General features: G+C 45.0%; 1 protein-coding gene across 10 annotated transcripts in view; it reads left to right on the forward strand.

Moving 5' to 3' along the window:
- TNRC6A (trinucleotide repeat containing adaptor 6A) overlaps positions 1 to 17,455 on the forward strand; it is a 98,512-nt gene that overhangs the window by 53,727 nt on the left and 27,330 nt on the right. For 8 of the 10 annotated variants that reach the window (XR_007459514.1, XM_049638444.1, XM_049638445.1 and 5 more), the window contains 5 exons: positions 9,188 to 11,770; positions 13,133 to 13,309; positions 14,329 to 14,504; positions 15,728 to 15,760; positions 17,331 to 17,411. Coding sequence is in view for 9 of the 10 variants with exons in the window: in XM_049638444.1 (XP_049494401.1) it covers positions 9,188 to 11,770; positions 13,133 to 13,309; positions 14,329 to 14,504; positions 15,728 to 15,760; positions 17,331 to 17,411 (3,050 nt within the window). In the remaining variant the exon portion in view is untranslated. The remainder of the gene's footprint in view (positions 1 to 9,187; positions 11,771 to 13,132; positions 13,310 to 14,328; positions 14,505 to 15,727; positions 15,761 to 17,330; positions 17,412 to 17,455) is intronic. The other 2 variants (XM_049638443.1, XM_049638448.1) reach the window with 2 other exon arrangements.

The raw sequence follows: 17,455 nt of genomic DNA on the forward strand, positions 1-17,455 counted from the left end.
TTAAATTGATAAAACTGTAGCTCAGATTGAGCACCCTCCCCCAAGGGATGTGCTAAGCAGTTATACACATTATTGCAATTAATTGTTGACAGCTCTGTGAGGCATAAGTTGTTCTTATCCTCACTTTTCAACAGAGGTAACTGGGGCACCAAGACATTAGCTAACTTGCCTGACCTCACTCCGTTACCATGTGCCATTAAAAGACTGTTGCACGTGGAAATTATATTCAGACAGCACACCCATTCAGTTATTGCCACAGATCAGCAAGGGTGGTGAGGCAGGAAGTGTATGTGATTACAGTTTTTCTCAAAGCTCGGTTTGTTTCAACATGTTCTGACGGGCTCTGATGGTTTGTCCGTTCATTTTTCAAACTGTTTTGAAGCATTTACTACAAGCCAGATAGAGACTTGAGGAGAATCAAGTTTCCCACACATGCAAACACTAGCAGATCCTGGTTATGAACAAAGTTTCTAGAGCCAAATGGACCTGGCTTTTAAATCCCGGCTCTTTGGACATGTTACTTAATTGCGCTACGAGCCTGCGTCTCATCCGAGCAGCCTTTACTAACCATCCCGGCAAGAGTTGCTCTCTTTCTCTCTCTGTGCTGTCCTATGTACACCAGGAACTCTGCACGTCATGTTACCGTGTCTCCCAGCTAATGAGGGGCAGAGCTCAAGTTCCAGCTCCAGAGCTGTGCTCCTGACAGCCGTGCTGTATTTGGGCACCATACTGCACGGTGGTGGGGAAGGAGGAAGAGGACACAGATGTGATCTTTCTAGCATAGGTGATCAGAGCAGCACATTAGTATTGGAAAGGATGCAAACGTAAATTACCACCGCCCCTCCCCCCACACCCCAGCCACTTAACTCCCTTGTGTGGGCTTGCCCAATCACTTAACTTACTTGGACCTTCTCCTAATCGGTTAGTATGGACATTAGTGCCCAACCTATATGGTTGCTTTGAGGATTAAACTGTGCGATGTGTTTTAAGCATGTAGCTTGGCGCCTAATGTTTAGGTGCTGAATGAATTATCTTCCCCAAAACTTTTACAGAAGAACTTGTACTTTTCAGGAAGAAGAGTCTGGTTTAGACATTATATATGATGCCAAGCAGTTAATTTGGTGTGAAGTTCATCTGAGAAATCAGATTGGGAACAGATGTATTGAGTCATCAGCATGTTTTCTAAAAGTGTGGTTGAAACCTTAGGAGAGGCTACTCACACAACACGTGCTCGAGTACCTACTACACGCCAAACTGGTGGCATCGGAGTTCACAAAACAGGGAAGGGGGCCGGTAAATTTAGAAAATGGTATGATGTTGAATACGCTTTTTCAGTTTGGGACATGAAAGAACAAAGGTGTTTTTTAAATGGACCAATAGGAGTGTAAGAGTGTTTTTCTCAAAAGTGGGTAGTGGTCAGAAATCCCCAAGAATGACAGATGTGCATTCAGATGAAAAGAAGGCCTGTGTGAGCATAGGAAGAAATCTTCAACAGAGGCTGAAAAGGAAAAGTATCCTGCGTGTTTCTCCAAGGACTTTCCGAGGGGGCACTGCGTTAATGTGGAGGTGGAGCCGGAAGCCAGGAGGGTGCGGCAGTCGGCAGTCTGGCTGAGCCCGGAGGCTTGTGAATGACAAAGGCAGAGTGCTCTGCAGAGAAACCAGACTTGTGCTTTTATCTGTTTTGAAAACATTTGCGAACCCCCTTTACCAGCATATGTCGCATGTTTACATTAAAACCTCTTTGTAGGCGCTACTCGGAGTAGGAGCAACTTTAGCCACGTAAGAGACCGCCGGGTGTCTGTGAGCCAGGGAAGCCGCCTGAGACTGTCAGGCCTGCCCTGGCCTCTGAGGGGTATTTACAGCAGTAACGACTAACCTTTAGCGGGTGTTCGCTACGATGCACACACCTCACGAACACATTCAAGCCTCATTTTACAGATTCGAGCTTAGGCTAGTGATCAGTGAGGAGCGGCGTAGCCTATGTTGTAAACAACTTGAGCAGCAGTCCACAGACACAAAAGCCGCGGTGTTGTGAACCGCATGCAGTTCCGAATTGTACGAACACAATCTTAACTTTTAATTTTTTGTATCCGTGTTTGACATTTTTGTTTCCCGAACAGATGCAGTTAATGGAGATGATTTGACATGTTAATCAGTACATACAATAAATACGCAGCTATTTGCTTAAAGTTTTCATGATAAAAGTGAGGAGTGCTGGATACACCTCCCTTGTCCTCACAGAACTCATTTCTCGTTTATTCAGTGCAGTCAGGGAGCAGGAGTCTCACCTAGATGAGAATAGTACTTCGTGAATCAGAGGTCACAAGCTCAGCCCCTCCGAGGGCCTGGCAAGTAAGTGAAGTAGAAGATGAGAAAGAGTGATGGGAACTGGGGCAACTGTACTGAGTTTTGTACCCTTCCGAAATACCTGTGCCAGCCTTTAGAACCCTGCTGCGCCGGTCGAACCAGACTGCTCTGCGTGCCCAGCTTCCCGTTTGTGGCCGGGCCTCAAACACGCACGATGCTTTCGGTCCGTGCCAAGGGACTTAGAGCCTTCGGGTATCGGGCTTTGCTGCTGCCCAAATAACACTTCAGTTTGGGGGACCTAGAGGCCTTTAGGTAATAAAGGATCTGGGCGGCGCTGATGCACGTAACAGGGCTGGCAGCAGTATTGTTCTCACGGGGCCAAAGTGTTCCGACCCACGTTTTATTATCCAGCTGACAAAGAGCTAAACGGAGAGAGAAACAAATCCCCGTGTACCCTGCACCCAGATCCAGCGGTTCTTAGTAGTTCCCACCTTGACTTCACATACACACCTCCTTCCCTCACCTTCCTCCTCGCCTTCACGTGTACACTTCCCCATCATGTGTACATACGTGTGCACACACGTGCACATTCATTACACTTCACCTTTAATACTGCTACAGGAAGTTCCCCAAGAATAAGGATCGTCTCCTGTGCAACCATGATGCCACGATCCACCCCTGCGCAAAGAGGGGGCACGTTCAGTATCTTGTAATACGTAGTTCGTGTTCACAGTTCCACTGGTTCTTCCAAGAATGTCATTTTGTTTGTTTATGGTAGGATATCGTTTATATAAAATATAAAGCCTGCAAAACAGCATTCTGTATTGCTTAGAGATGAGTTCAGATACAGCATTTTGAGTGGTTACCCCTCGGTGACTCACTGGGGAAGGGAGGAGATGTGGTCAGAGAAGGGTGCACAGGACTTTTTTGTATTAGTTATTTCTCACGGGGAGGGGCATGTGGGTATTGTCTGCATTACTTTTCATAGCCTTTACTACGTTTGAATTTTTTTTTTTTTTAAGAGATCTCAAGGTCATGTGAGCTATCATGGGGAATGACCAAGAAACGGGGCTGTTTTAATGAAAAAGAAAATGTTAAGGTTTCCAGAGGTGTTTCAAGATGAAAATATTGTCCATCCACCTGTGCTCTTTACTGCCTTTTCAGTGTGGTTCATGTCCTTGCTGTCCCGGAGCTTCTGCTTTTTGCTCTCTACTCGCACCTCTTCGCCCTTAGTCTATAAACCTAGTTAAGCTTGTATCGTCTTTTTAAGAAAAATTTAAACTCCCAGTCTCCTGAGGAATCACAGAATTTCTCTCCTCCACCGTCTCGCAGAGTGGTCTATATTTGTACTCTCCGATACATCACTTCAGTCCTCTGTAGTCTGGCTCCTGCTCACTTGACTAAAATAGCTCTTCCTAAGGTCACTGATCTTCTGAACGACAAATCCAGACTAACTTATTTTTAGTTTTAGTTGTGGCAAAAAACAGACTTTTCCGTTTTTATCTTAATAGACACCTACATTTTTATTGTTGATCGCGCCCTCCTCCTGAAAGCTCTTGCATTCTTTCCCTTTTCTTTGACCAATTTTCAGGTTTTATTCCCCCCCATGGCTTTGCTTCAGATCTCTCCCCAGTTTTAGGTTCATGTCCTCTGGATGTCTTCAGCTGATGTGAGGCCCCTCAAACCCCACACGTCCAAAATGGAACTTCTCATCTGGCCACATTCCAGTGTCTCTTTCTGGGTTCCATTGCTCAGAAGGTTGGCACCCCCATCATCCAGCACCAGCCATCTAGAAATCTTAAACTCATGTCTCACGGGCCACTGGTTGTCCAGGTCCTGCTGGTTCATCTCCCACATGTCTCAGCTTTCCTCTCCCGGGGATGGCCATCACCACTGGCCCCATCGAGGCACTCACCATGTGGTCTGGAGCAGCACCCCTGAGATTGTCTTTTATGGTTGTCTCCCAGCAGCCTCACCTCGTGTCTCAAACCAGAAACCAGCCATGATCCGTGCATCACATTTGGTTGGTAGTATTGCTTTTGTCTTCTTTAATCTAGAAGAGGATGGCTTGCAGCCCATTCCAGTCAAGTTTTACTGGAAGACTGCCACGCCACTCGTGTCCACATTGTTTTTATGCCTGCTTCCAGGCCACAGTGGCAGAGTGGTTGCCACAGAGACCATCTGACTGGCAAGACTTAAAATATTCACTAATCGGACCTTCACGGGAAAAGTTTTCCCAGCCCCTGGACTAGAGGCCAGAATAACTGAAAGAAACGTTCTAGACTTTGTCCCTTGAGTGCTGTTTGAAATTGTGCATGTCAGCCTCTCATATTCCCAGTGATACTGCATCATCCTTCCCAGAAATACTATGACACGGAAGTACTATTTACTTCTGAAGGACTTTCTCCTCTGGTGAGAATGAAGTCTTTAAGGCAGAAAGCACATGTTTAACTGTTAAATCTGTTATATGCTATATATTTAATAAGAAAAGTAAATGAACTTTCTTGAATCTAAATTCTTCCTGAGCAGATTATACTGTTAATTTACAAATCACTTGAATTATAGCCAGTCTGTGCTCTGCCTGCACACGCCCGCTTTGATCTTTGTGCAGAGGCTCTAGGAAGTGATACCTTTCTTCTTGAGATGTGATGCTAGAGCTGCCCCCAGCACCCTTGAGAGACTAGGAGCCGGTGGTTGTTTGCATTTCCAGTGTTCTGCAGTTAAAGCACAGTCATACGGATCTTAGTTTGCCCACATCATTGCCGTGTGTACAGATTTGTGTTTTGCACCACACTCAGTAAAACTCCACTATCCCCTTTCCTCACGCCAACACGGGGTTTCACAGTCTCGCTGTTGCTTGCTGTTTCCTGGAAAAACTTAACAGGATTGTTAATAAGGTTCCTCTGGGTTTATCCTCTGGATCATTTGTGATGATGGGTTTTGGTTTCCTTATCTGTAAGGGAAACATACTAAAAATTTGACCTCTCCCAATTCTGAAATAATCTCAGTCTCTGAAATGTTTTAGTTGCAATCGCCGAGGAACCCTCTTCTTTTTACACCTTAATTAGACGAGGATCTCCCCACCTCTGTCTAAACTGCACATTTTTCATAACCAAAAGGTCCTTGGTAAACAGTTTTCAAAATACTCTTTTAGGTTTTTTTGAAAGTATCAAATAGTTTTCAGATTAAAAATGGAATTTTAGCTAATAAGTGCTGATGGATCTCTCCTTTTCCTAAAATACATAGAAATATATAGCAAAAGACACATTTAGACCACCACCACCTCCAAACCAGCTCATGACTAGATTCTGAGAAATTTTTACTAACATTAAAGGTGATAGAATTTGGTTTGCAAAATGTATCATGCTGTTTGCTGGGTTTTTTTTTTTTTTTTTTTTTGTTTGCTTGCTTGCTTTTGATGTATTCTGACATAAAAAGGCTTCGCATTTGGGGCAAGTAGTCAGATCTAGGTCCTTTGTTTTGTGGGTTTTTTGTTTTTTGTTGTTTGTTTTGGTTTTTTTTTTTACTTTTTTATGTATAAAAATTCTCATTCACTGGTGACTTCATGGTTTCACCTTTTAACACAATCATATGAAATTATTTTTGACAAATTTTGTCTCATTTCAAGAAATCTTTTTAAAGTATTGGATATTCCTTTTCTCCTGTTGATTTAAAATGCTAACATTTCACAAATGCTTGGATCTGTTTCTGGTTTGCTTTTACTGTTCGGTTAAAGCTTAGACACTCGGGCAGTGCAGCACTGGCTAGCTGTTGCATGATCATGCGGTTCCCCCCACCCTCTCCCACTCCTGAGATTTTTTTTTGAATTTTCTTATGTTCTACATGAATCTTTAAGTCACTTAAACCAAGTTAAAGACCCCTGCTGGCAATTTCTTCTAATTGAATTAAACTTTAAGAAAGAATATTATTATTATTTTCTTATTCAGGAACAAGTTTCTGTATTTAATCAAGTTGTCTTCTGTGGCCTGCAATCAAATGTAATCATAAATGACTAAATATTTTTGTTAGCTTTGTTCCAAGCTGCTTTATAGTTTCTGTGGCTGCTGCAGTTAGGATCCTTTTTCAATCACATTTTCTCATTGACTATTTCTGGTGTATAGGAAAACCATGGCTTTTACATGTTAACCTGCTTTGTTTCCTGTCTGCTCTCCGTACCTTTTTCTGGATCATCTTCCAGCACAAGGCTGCGTATTAGTGTTGACGACACCTTTCCTACCTTTTTCCTGTCGTTATGGGAGTGCTTTTGCTGTTTCAGTGTTAAATTCCAGGTCTGTTCGTTTATTTTCAGCTTAAGTAGTTTTGTCTAACATTCTTGATCTTACTTACTGACTCCTGCTATTTGGAAGTGGCAAGAAAACACGCGCTTGCAGAAAAACAAAGAATGGAAACAAGTACTTTTGCTCTAGCCTTTGAGGTGGTGGTGGTGGTGGTGGTGGCGGCGGCGGCGGCTTGATTATTTAGATTTGGAGATGTGGATGGATTTGGGGCTTGGCAGTGTTTAGGATTTGCCGCGCTCAGGAAGCAAGCAAGGATAAATCTTAGGTTTTAGGAAACTTACTGAGATGAAGAAAAGCAATAAAGAAGCAGGAACTTTTTTCCCCCTTTGAGAGGAGGTGCCTGTGGGGGAATAATTCAGGAATTAGCATTCTTTGTGAGTTATATAGAGATTTAAAGTAAGCAGGTTGTTGTATGCTTTCCAGTTTTGTTCTTCCTGAGATAGACGTGATGGAGTGAAAAATGTGCTTTGGAGACAGGACTGAAAAATCCCAGTAATCGTCACTATATATTAATCAGTGATAATAACCGCCCTCATTTATTAAGTACCTACTCTGGATCAGGTATGGTTCAAAGCACTTTTAATTATTAACCACTCAATCTTCCAGCTATTTGTGATGGGTATTATTATCGTCCCTGCTTTACAGATGAGGAAACTAATTTGCAGGAAGACGGAGCCTCTTGCCTGTGATCACACAGCTAGTAAATGGCAGGGCAGCTTTTAAGTCCAAGCAGTCTGGCAACAGAGCTGTGCTCTTACTCACTGTACCCAGTTGGCGCTCCGTGGAGCAGTTCCTCGAAGCTGGTGTTGAACTAAATACTTTACACAGGACAGTGTAGCTCCCGGCTGGGTGGCGTGGTGCAGTTTGTGTCCCCAGTCTGCAGACTTGGTCATACAGCTGCTGCATAGAGCCCGGACTTGAACCTCTGTGTCTCTAGAGTTCCAGCCGTGTTGTTATTAGCCACCTAGTTTTTTCACCCAAGTGCTGAATCCGCTCTTCCTCACCTGTGCTATAACTTACCCTCTGGGCCTCGATTTCCCCGTCTACAAAGTTGAAGGTAATAGCTGTGCTTTAGGGTCGTTCCAAGGAGTCAGTGACAAAAATGCATAGAAAACACATGACCCGTGGTACTGAATGATGTTGCTGGCGGTGCAGGTGCTAGTCCGTGTATTGGCTTGTTTTTGCCCAACGAGACAGACTGTTCGGTGTCTTGTGTTTTGTGACAAAAATCCTTCTCACAGGCAATGAAAGATGGCAAACTTGATTTGGCAGCTGAAAAAACCTGACTCTCAAACAGGGAGCAGAGACCAGAGTCTCTCATAGAACTTTAAATTTCATGTATTTAGTGAATTATATACATGCTTTTGGTTTCTCTTTAGTCCTTTTTTCTGCTACTCTTTTCTAGCTCATAATGTTTTGCTGCTTGGAGGTTGTGCTTTGAGACAAAATGATACCAGGTGAACCTGGTTTTCCACATTAGCAACATCCTGATAGTGAGTTATATATGTTTTCTAGGCCTCCAGTCCCTGGCGGTTGGCTCATTGGGTCTGGGATATGACTTGAACCCGTGGGTTATTTAGAAGCACCACATAGGATTCTGATTACCACTCTAGTCGAGAACTACAACATAAGCGACCCCCTAAAGGCAGTCTAAATGCAGACATCTTATGCAGGTTAGCATCTCTGAGAAACTACTAACTACCAGATCCTTAAGCCAAATGAGAGTAATGAATCTGGGAAGGTATTAGAAACATGAGAACTGCCTGCCCCCTACCTGCGGCAAAATAACTAGATGATGAGATACAGCGGTGAGGCCAAGAGTATAGGATTATATGACTGGTCGGTCATTAATAGTGTCCAGTGTCTGCCCTTGATTTTTTTAATCCTCGCAATTCTGTGATCTTCTAAAAAAAACATGGCTGTGAAGGTAAATTAAATTTTTATGAAGGGGAATGGAACTAAAAATATGCTGACTTGTGTGCAGTATTTCAGGTTGAGTATAAACACTAATGAAATGGAAATATAATGGAAAAGACTTTGTAATTTTTATAAGCATGTTATAATACCCAAAAACAGTTGTGTGAAAAAGCCGTTCTAAGAAAGGGAAGACAAGAAGGCATTTCTAGTATATTTCTAATACATTTAATCAAGTTTGTCTATTTGTCCGTACCCATCTACTTTCCAACCCCTTCTTTCTCATGTCAGGCCTCTAGGCCTGGGTTGCCTCATTATGCTAATACGCTTACTATCACCTAGTCCTTCCTGACACCAAAATTCTTTTCTTTGCTGATAAGGTAACAGTTTGTTCATTCAGCAGATATTTATTGAGAGGGGGCTCTTATGTTCCAGGTGCTGCTTTAGGCTTATAGGATAACATCAGTGAACAAAGCAGCAAAATACCCTTCCCGTGTGGGATTAACAATTGGATGAGAAACGTTGGCGGCTGGCATATACCCAGTGCCTTTGTAACCATACTGCCAAGTATCGTATTTGTCAGTATGGCGGAACCACATACATTTATAACGTACTTATCATTTTCTCAGACCCTTCCTAAGTGTTTTTGTACTTCTCCTTTACTCTAGATCTAAACCACAACACTTCAGGATCCCATTATGAAAATTCGCAGCGGGGACCTGTGTCTTCTCCGAGTGACTCTAGCACAAATTGTAAGAATGCTGTTGTGAACGACTCCCCTGAGAAAGAAGTATGGCCCTCAGTCCCTGGCAGTGATCCAGAGTTGGCTTCAGAATGTATGGATGCTGATTCTGTCTCCAGTTCTGAATCAGAGAGAAACATCACTATCATGGCTTCAGGGAACACAGGTGGTGAAAAAGATGGCCTTCGGAATAGCACTGGACTTGGTTCCCAAAACAAGTTTGTGGTTGGTAGCAGCAGCAATAATGTGGGCCATGGAGGTAGTACTGGGCCATGGGGTTTTTCCCATGGAGCCATAATAAGCACATGTCAGGTCTCTGTGGATGCTCCTGAAAGCAAATCAGAAAGTAGCAACAATAGAATGAATGCTTGGGGCACTGTAAGTTCTTCATCAAATGGAGGGTTAAATCCAAGCACTTTGAATCCAGCTAGCAACCATGGTGCCTGGCCAGTATTAGAAAACAACGGACTTGCCCTAAAAGGGCCTGTAGGGAGCGGTAGTTCCGGCATCAATATTCAGTGCAGTACCATAGGCCAGATGCCTAACAATCAGAGTATTAACTCTAAAGTGGGTGGCTCTGCCACCCATGGTACCTGGGGAAGCCTTCAGGAAACTTGTGAATCTGAAGTAAGTGGTACACAGAAGGTTTCATTCAGTGGTCAACCTCAGAATATTACCACTGAAATGACTGGACCAAATAACACTACTAACTTTATGACCTCTAGTTTACCAAACTCCGGTTCAGTACAGAATAATGAACTGCCTAGTAATACAGGGGCCTGGCGTGTGAGCACAATGAATCCTCCTCAGATACAGGCTCCGTCAGTTATGAATGGCACTTCCCTTTCTCACCTTAGCAATGGAGAGTCAAAAAGTGGAGGCTCTTACGGTACTACGTGGGGTGCCTATGGTTCTAATTACTCTGGAGACAAATGTTCGAGCCCTAACGGCCAAGCTAATGGTGACACTGTGAATGCAACTCTAATGCAGCCTGGCATGAATGGGCCTGTTGGCACTAACTTTCAAGTTAACGCAAATAAAGGAGGAGGCGTGTGGGAGTCCGGGGCAGCGGGTTCCCAGAGTGCGTCATGGGGAAGCGGGAATGGCGCCAGTTCTGGAGGAAGTCGAAGAGGGTGGGGAGCTCCCGCACAAAACACTGGCACTAATCTACCCGGCGCGGAGTGGAGCAAACTGCCTAGCAATCAGCATTCCAATGACAGTGCAAACGGCAATGGTAAGAAGTTTACAAACGGATGGAAATCTACTGAGGAAGAGGATCAGGGTGCTGCCACATCCCAGACAAACGAGCAGAACAGCGTGTGGGCCAAAACAGGAGGAACAGTGGAGAGTGAAGGTAGTACAGAAAGCACTGGACGCCTCGAGGAAAAAGCAACTGGGGAAAGTCAGAGTAGAGATAGGAGGAAAATTGATCAGCACACATTACTCCAAAGCATCGTGAACAGGACTGACTTGGATCCACGTGTCCTCTCCAACTCTGGTTGGGGACAGACTCCGATTAAGCAGAATACTGCCTGGGACACCGAAACTTCACCTAGAGGGGAAAGAAAGACTGACAATGGGACAGAGGCCTGGGGAAGCTCTGCCACACAGACTTTTAACTCAGGGGCGTGTGTAGATAAGACTAGCCCTACTAGTAACGATACCTCATCTGTATCGGGGTGGGGAGATCCCAAACCTGCTCTGCGGTGGGGAGATTCCAAAGGCTCGAACTGCCAGGGGGGATGGGAAGATGATTCTGCTGCTACAGGAACGGTCAAGAGCAATCAGTGGGGGAACTGCAAAGAAGAGAAGTCCACGTGGAATGATTCGCAAAAGAGCAAACAGGGATGGGGTGACGGGCAAAAATCAAACCAAGGGTGGGCCGTGTCCGCCAGCGATAACTGGGGAGAAACTTCAAGGAGTAACCATTGGGGTGAGGCTAATAAGAAATCTAGCTCAGGAGGTAGTGACAGTGACCGGTCCGTTTCCGGTTGGAACGAACTTGGTAAAACTAGTTCTTTTACTTGGGGAAATAACATAAATCCAAATAATTCATCAGGATGGGATGAATCTTCTAAACCTAATCCTTCCCAGGGATGGGGAGATCCTCCAAAGTCTAATCAGTCTCTAGGTTGGGGAGATTCGTCGAAGCCAGTCGGTTCTCCAGACTGGAACAAGCCACAAGACCTTGTCGGATCCTGGGGGATCCCGCCAGCTACAGGCAAACCTCCCGGTACAGGCTGGCTGGGAGGACCTATACCAGCCCCGACAAAGGAAGAAGAGCCCACAGGCTGGGAGGAACCATCCCCGGAATCCATACGTCGCAAAATGGAGATTGATGACGGAACTTCGGCTTGGGGAGACCCAAGCAAGTACAACTACAAAAATGTGAACATGTGGAACAGAAACGTCCCGAACGGCAGCGGCCGTTCAGACCAGCAAGCACAGGTCCAGCAGCTGCTCCCGTCTGCAAGTGCCATCTCCAGCAAAGAGACGGGCGGCGGCTCCGGTAAGTTTCCACCGGGTCGAGTCTGGTGGTGTCACACAGCACCCCCCAGGACTACAGTAGCCTCGTTTCGTTTACCGCTGCTGTTAAGATTTGTTTCACAGAGTAGTTGGATATGCACACAAAGGGCTTTTCTGCTCTAATGCAGGAGAAGCTTCTAGGGAAGATGGTAACGGGCAAGGTGTGTAACACGAGGGAGCGGAGCTCTGCCGGTGGCCGCGCTGGTTGTGACCCTCACGTGCTCCATTCTCTGTTAGGAAGGCTTCAGAAGGCAGAGTCGGAAAAGTGGTGTCGAGTGGGAATGCCGTACATTTCCCACTTCTCCGGAGCCTAGCCGTCACTTCTTGGTTTTGTTATTTGACTACAGTAGTCCCAGAAATACAGCAAGCATCCAAGTATAATACTCTAAACACCAGGTGCTGTATTTGGCCTTCAGAGACATTTATTTAAGGAGGCCTGAAATCCAAGTCTGTTAGACACACAGTGTGTATGTGTGCTTAACACATTTGATAATACTTTTCTGGTGGTACGTTCCACTTTCCTCCCATAACAAGGAACTGATTGCCATCTCTGCAGATTATCTTGACAATGAGGTTTTCATTAAGTGTCACTGGAATGCATTGTCTTTGTTAATGGAGGTTTTATTGAATAATAATCCCACCGGACGTAGCGATAGCAGTGTTTTCATAAACTAACCTCTCAGCATCTAATTAGTCTCCCAAGTAGAGCTTATTGTATTAATTTGAATTTAATTCTTAGAAGAAACAGGTGCCTATCTGAGGGAAAGGCTGTTTGGGTTCTTTTAAACAATGTTGATGGGTTTGCTTTGGGCAACTTAACACTTCAGAATTTTTAAGAAGCATTGTCCAGCAGGTATAAAAATCGGATACCTACCTTTTGTTAGTCTGGCAGTTCATTTTTGTTTATCCCAGAACAGTGATGTTGTAAGGTTGCCCTTAGGGTACAAATTTCATCCACACGCTGTTACGCGGCTTGATCACCCGCTTGAATTCACTAGGTTTGGCTCAGAGTGACTTGACTTTCCCAGGAATTAAGTTCGTCTTCGAAGGAAGATAACTTGCCATAATCGGGGTTATTGGAAGCAGTCTGCTCTACACCCAGAGGGCAGTTAGGAAAGAAGAGGTGGAAAAAGTCACATCACTGGCTAAACTATCATAATGGGAAATGACTCGTCATCTTTGCATAAAACAGATGCCATCTGTTTTTGCGCATCACAGCATCATTATTAGATACGTGAATGTGAAGGTCTTCATCTTTTGTTCCCTAAAGTATTCCTTACTGCCCCTTATTCCACCGCCCCACCCTACCATGTGCTGATGACTTCTTTTCCCACACTTTCTAAAGGCTGGGGTGAGCCCTGGGGGGAGCCTTCTACTCCAGCCACAACTGTGGATAATGGTACTTCAGCATGGGGTAAACCCATAGACAGTGGTCCCAGCTGGGGGGAGCCCGTTGCTGCGGCATCCAGCACGTCCACGTGGGGCTCCAGCTCTGTTGGTCCTCAAGCGTTAAGCAAATCTGGTAAGTTGTTGATAATTCCTGGTAGCTATTTTGTCACAGTGGTGATCGGTCATTGACTAGGACTGTAAATAATCAGATAATGTTTATATTGTAAATGTATTCCTGTATTATCATACTGGATGATTTCACTGGCTCTTTGAATTCGTAACTTGGTTTGCTCTTTTATCGTTGTGAATTTTCTTACCTTTCCTTAGAACTGTGCTAACTATTAAGGATTTGCATATACTTCACCAAATCTAAATTACATTTTACCAAATAAGATTATCTAGTAACGGTCAAGCAACTTTTATGCTGTCCGGCATGAGTGACTGAATATATAGTCATGTGGACGCATATCCAAAATGTCCGGCTGAGGTTTCAGATAATTCCCTGAATATTATATGTAAAATGAACAAAGTTCAAGAAGGACCCCTGTTATTTAGATGAACACGGTCACTGTCCCATAAGTTGTGTGTGGGGTACCCCGTAGGACTTCCAAAGGCTGAGTATAGAGATGAGATACTTTCTGCTTATGATTTGCAATACTTTTTGGCCGTGCTCGTTGAAAATGTATTTCAAAATGAAGTTTTAAATTTTTTCTGTCCTCTGCCCTGTGTGCTGCCATGCAGAATGTTAAGGGTGAACAAGAAGGCTACCATTGTTCCATCTTAGGTACCTTCTGTTTGTAAAAGCATGGGAGATGTTTCATTGAAATTTTTAATTTAAAAAAATTCTCAGGCTTAGGCGTGCCTGGCTGGCTCAGTCGGTAGAGCATGCGACTCTTGATCTCGGGGTCGTGGGTTTGGGCCCCATGTTGGGTGTAGAGATTACTTCTAAAAAGAAAAAAAAATTCTTGCCTAATGGAACTTTCAACTCAGTATAAAACATACACTTCTGCCCTGTAGATTTGGGAAGGGAAGTAAAAGCGGGGTTTTTTTAGGTACCCCCGTCTCGCCCCACCCTGTTAATGAGTACTCATCCTCTAGAAAGAATTGTTTGATTAAAGCATGTTTCTCTTTGTATCACACATCCACAATCAGGGCCAAAATCTATGCAAGATGGCTGGTGTGGTGATGATATGCCATTGCCTGGAAATCGCCCCACTGGCTGGGAAGAGGAAGAGGATGTAGAGATTGGAATGTGGAATAGTAATTCATCTCAAGAGCTTAACTCATCTTTAAATTGGCCACCATATACAAAGAAAATGTCATCGAAGGTAAACATTTCAAGGGCACAGCCCTTGAAACTTTGAATTCCAAAGGTAGTTTACCCTCAGAAAAAATTGCTGTCCTGCCTGCCCATTTATGGCGACCAGTACAGTCTAGGCAGTCCCCAATTTAGGTGTAGCCTCGTGTACGGGCAGCCACCTAGAAAACCATAAGACCACAGGAACTTCCTTTCTCCCCACTGCTACAGCTTGGGATTTCTCTCCTCCTCCCCTTCCACCAGTGCTGCCTGGGACAGCCCCTCACCCAGAGTGGTGCCCGCAGTGGTGGGGATGAAGAGAAGGGCAAATCTCCATGTTGACTCTTTCCATCCCACCGCCAGCTCATCTCCCATTCCGCTTCACCCGGAGCCCCCAACCCCCCTTTACCCAGAATCACCATCTTCCTTTCTCATCCCTCGTCCTCAGCCCTTCCCTCACCCCGAAAGGTCCTGTGACAGAAATGCCCAGAAATGATCAGAGTTGTTTGGTTTGTCTCCGATATGTGGACAAATGTTACCCCCAAACCTGTCGGCACATCAGAATCATAATGGCATTTGTTAAAAGCACAACCTCCTGTACCCCAGACCTGCTGTAGTTTTGGAAATTGGACCCCAAATGTCTCTGATGCAGAGCCAGGTCTGAGACCACTGACATAAAGCACAGGTTCTTAAGAGATGGTATTGGATGCTGGTGTCAGATTCTCTTGGGGACCATTTTCAAAATATATGCCCAGCCCCCAGGTGGTTCTCCCTGGGGGGCCCTCCCCTGGGGGTTCTCCCCCCTTCCCCCCCCCACCGCCGCCGCCGCCTTTTTGAGAAACGTTTGTTTTGTTTTGTTTTTTACACCCCCCTCCCCACCCCAAGGGACCTTGCAGGTAAAATATCCAGTAGCTCCCTTAGCTGGCCACCAGGGTCCCTCCCTTTCAATCCTGGGATTCTCAGTCTAGGACCTGCCATTTTCCTTTACAAAGATTTTCATTTGGCTGAATTTGCCTGTTGCCTCCATGTAGTTTATGAAGTGTTTTCCCATATTTTACGTAAGCCATTTGATCCTCATGACCTTTTGTGATAGAATACTGATTAGGAATTTGAGACCGGAAAAGGTGGTGGCATGCCCAGAGATACATAACTAGTAAGTGACAGAGCGGGAACTTAAGTTTAGGCCTTCCAGTTCCAAACCCTGTGTTCTTCCCACTGGACCATGCTGTTTTGTGACTTTGTCTTTCCTTACAGGGTCTGAGTGGCAAAAAAAGGAGAAGGGAAAGGGTGTGTAGCCTTTTTACTCTTTCTCCTTTGTTTCTGCTAGTAAAAATCTTTTAGAAAGCAACTGCAAACATTTATTTAGCCTCTGCTGTGTGCCAGGTACTGTGCTTGGTGCTGGGGGTTCAAAACCACTAGGACATGAGCTGCACCTTCAAGGAGCTCAGAGTCTAGTGTGGGGCCATAGGAGAGCTCTAAGGAGTGCCCACTTGAATTTGGAAGATGCCTGGGGGTGGGATGTGCTAAGGAGAATAGTAGCCTGACATACTAAAATGTGGAATCTCTGGACAGAGGTGACAAGAGATCTGGCTCTATAGTTAGATGAAGGGGCAGGTTGTAAAGTCTTTTCAGTACCGTGCCAAAGAACTTGAGCTTTATTCTGTTTAAAATACAGAGCCAGTGAAATTGCATAGAAGGCAACATGAACTTGGGTTTTTTAAATTACTCACTTTAAAGAAAGCTAACCAGTGATCGTATGAAAGATCATTGGCACTGAGGAGGGACCAGAGTTGGGGATCTCAGGAAGCTTCTGCACTCATTCGGGTGAGAAGTGAGGGCCTGAATGGGGAAGCAAGAATGGACGTGTAGTGCAAGGACTGATTGGAGAGACATTTTGAAATGGAAGGGACAGAAGGCCTTGGCAGCCAGTTAGGCGTGCAGGTGGGAGTGAGAGGCAGAGGAATCAAGGACGACTTCAGAAACCATGGCGAGGGCTGTTAGGTGCTTGCTTCAGAGACCTGCACTTGGGGGGGACTGTGAAGCTGTGTTCTGTCCCACAGTCGGAAGGAACAGGCGGTAGCAACGGGAAAGGGAAATTAAGGCAGCAGACCGAGAATGGCCCCATGGTCTTCACATTCACGGGACACCTTGGTCCCTGTGGCTTCCAGCCTCCCGGTCGACCGGGCATGTCGTGGACCATTCACCCCCTCGAAGCATGTCTCGGTACTTTCTGTACCGCCTGTTCCCGGCCAGCACCGGGGTGGAAGGGGGGGTCCCCAGCCTCAGCTGCTGCTGGGGTACTGTGTTCTTGACAACACGGATCATAATTTTTCAAGTCTTTCATTTGGAAACGTGTGGTGCTTTTTCAGTACAGCGCATGCAGCATAACCAAAGTACGCGTTATGTGGGTTTCTTTGGATGAACCCGAGAAACCTAATGACTACTTTTACATTAGTGTGGTGTGAGAGCTCCACAGATCCAGATTATGAGTAAGCTCTCAGAGCACCATCCAGTTATAAACTGGAAACTGTGTGACGAGCAGTTCTCCGTTAGTCCGAGGACCTTTTTTCCTTGTGTGGGTCATCAAGGCCCTTTGCTTCCGTCTTTTCCTTCTGACTGCTTGCCTTTAGGGATTTCTCTGTACATTACAGCTATACCAGAGGACTGGAGCAAAGGAAGTTGAAAATCAAATAAGTTGATTTGTAATTGTTAACAACTCGGATAAGAGTTGGTTGAAGGAGAAATTAATTGGCTAAAAATGAGAGTTGGGAATTGTCTTGAAGTTATAGTAATCCATCACTGTACCCAGATCAATAGAGGTGGCCGTGGCAGCTTTCTACTCTTTTGTTTTGCAAAGGGAACCATGAAAGGTGGAAACAAACAAGAAGAAGCGTGGATAAATCCATTCGTTAAACAGTTTTCAAATATCAGTTTTTCGGTAAGTATGTTTTCCCAGCAGCCCCCTCCCCTTTTAATGGTGGT

This window comes from Panthera uncia, chromosome E3 (genome assembly GCF_023721935.1).
Source record: "Panthera uncia isolate 11264 chromosome E3, Puncia_PCG_1.0, whole genome shotgun sequence".
Taxonomy (NCBI): Eukaryota; Metazoa; Chordata; class Mammalia; order Carnivora; family Felidae; genus Panthera; species Panthera uncia.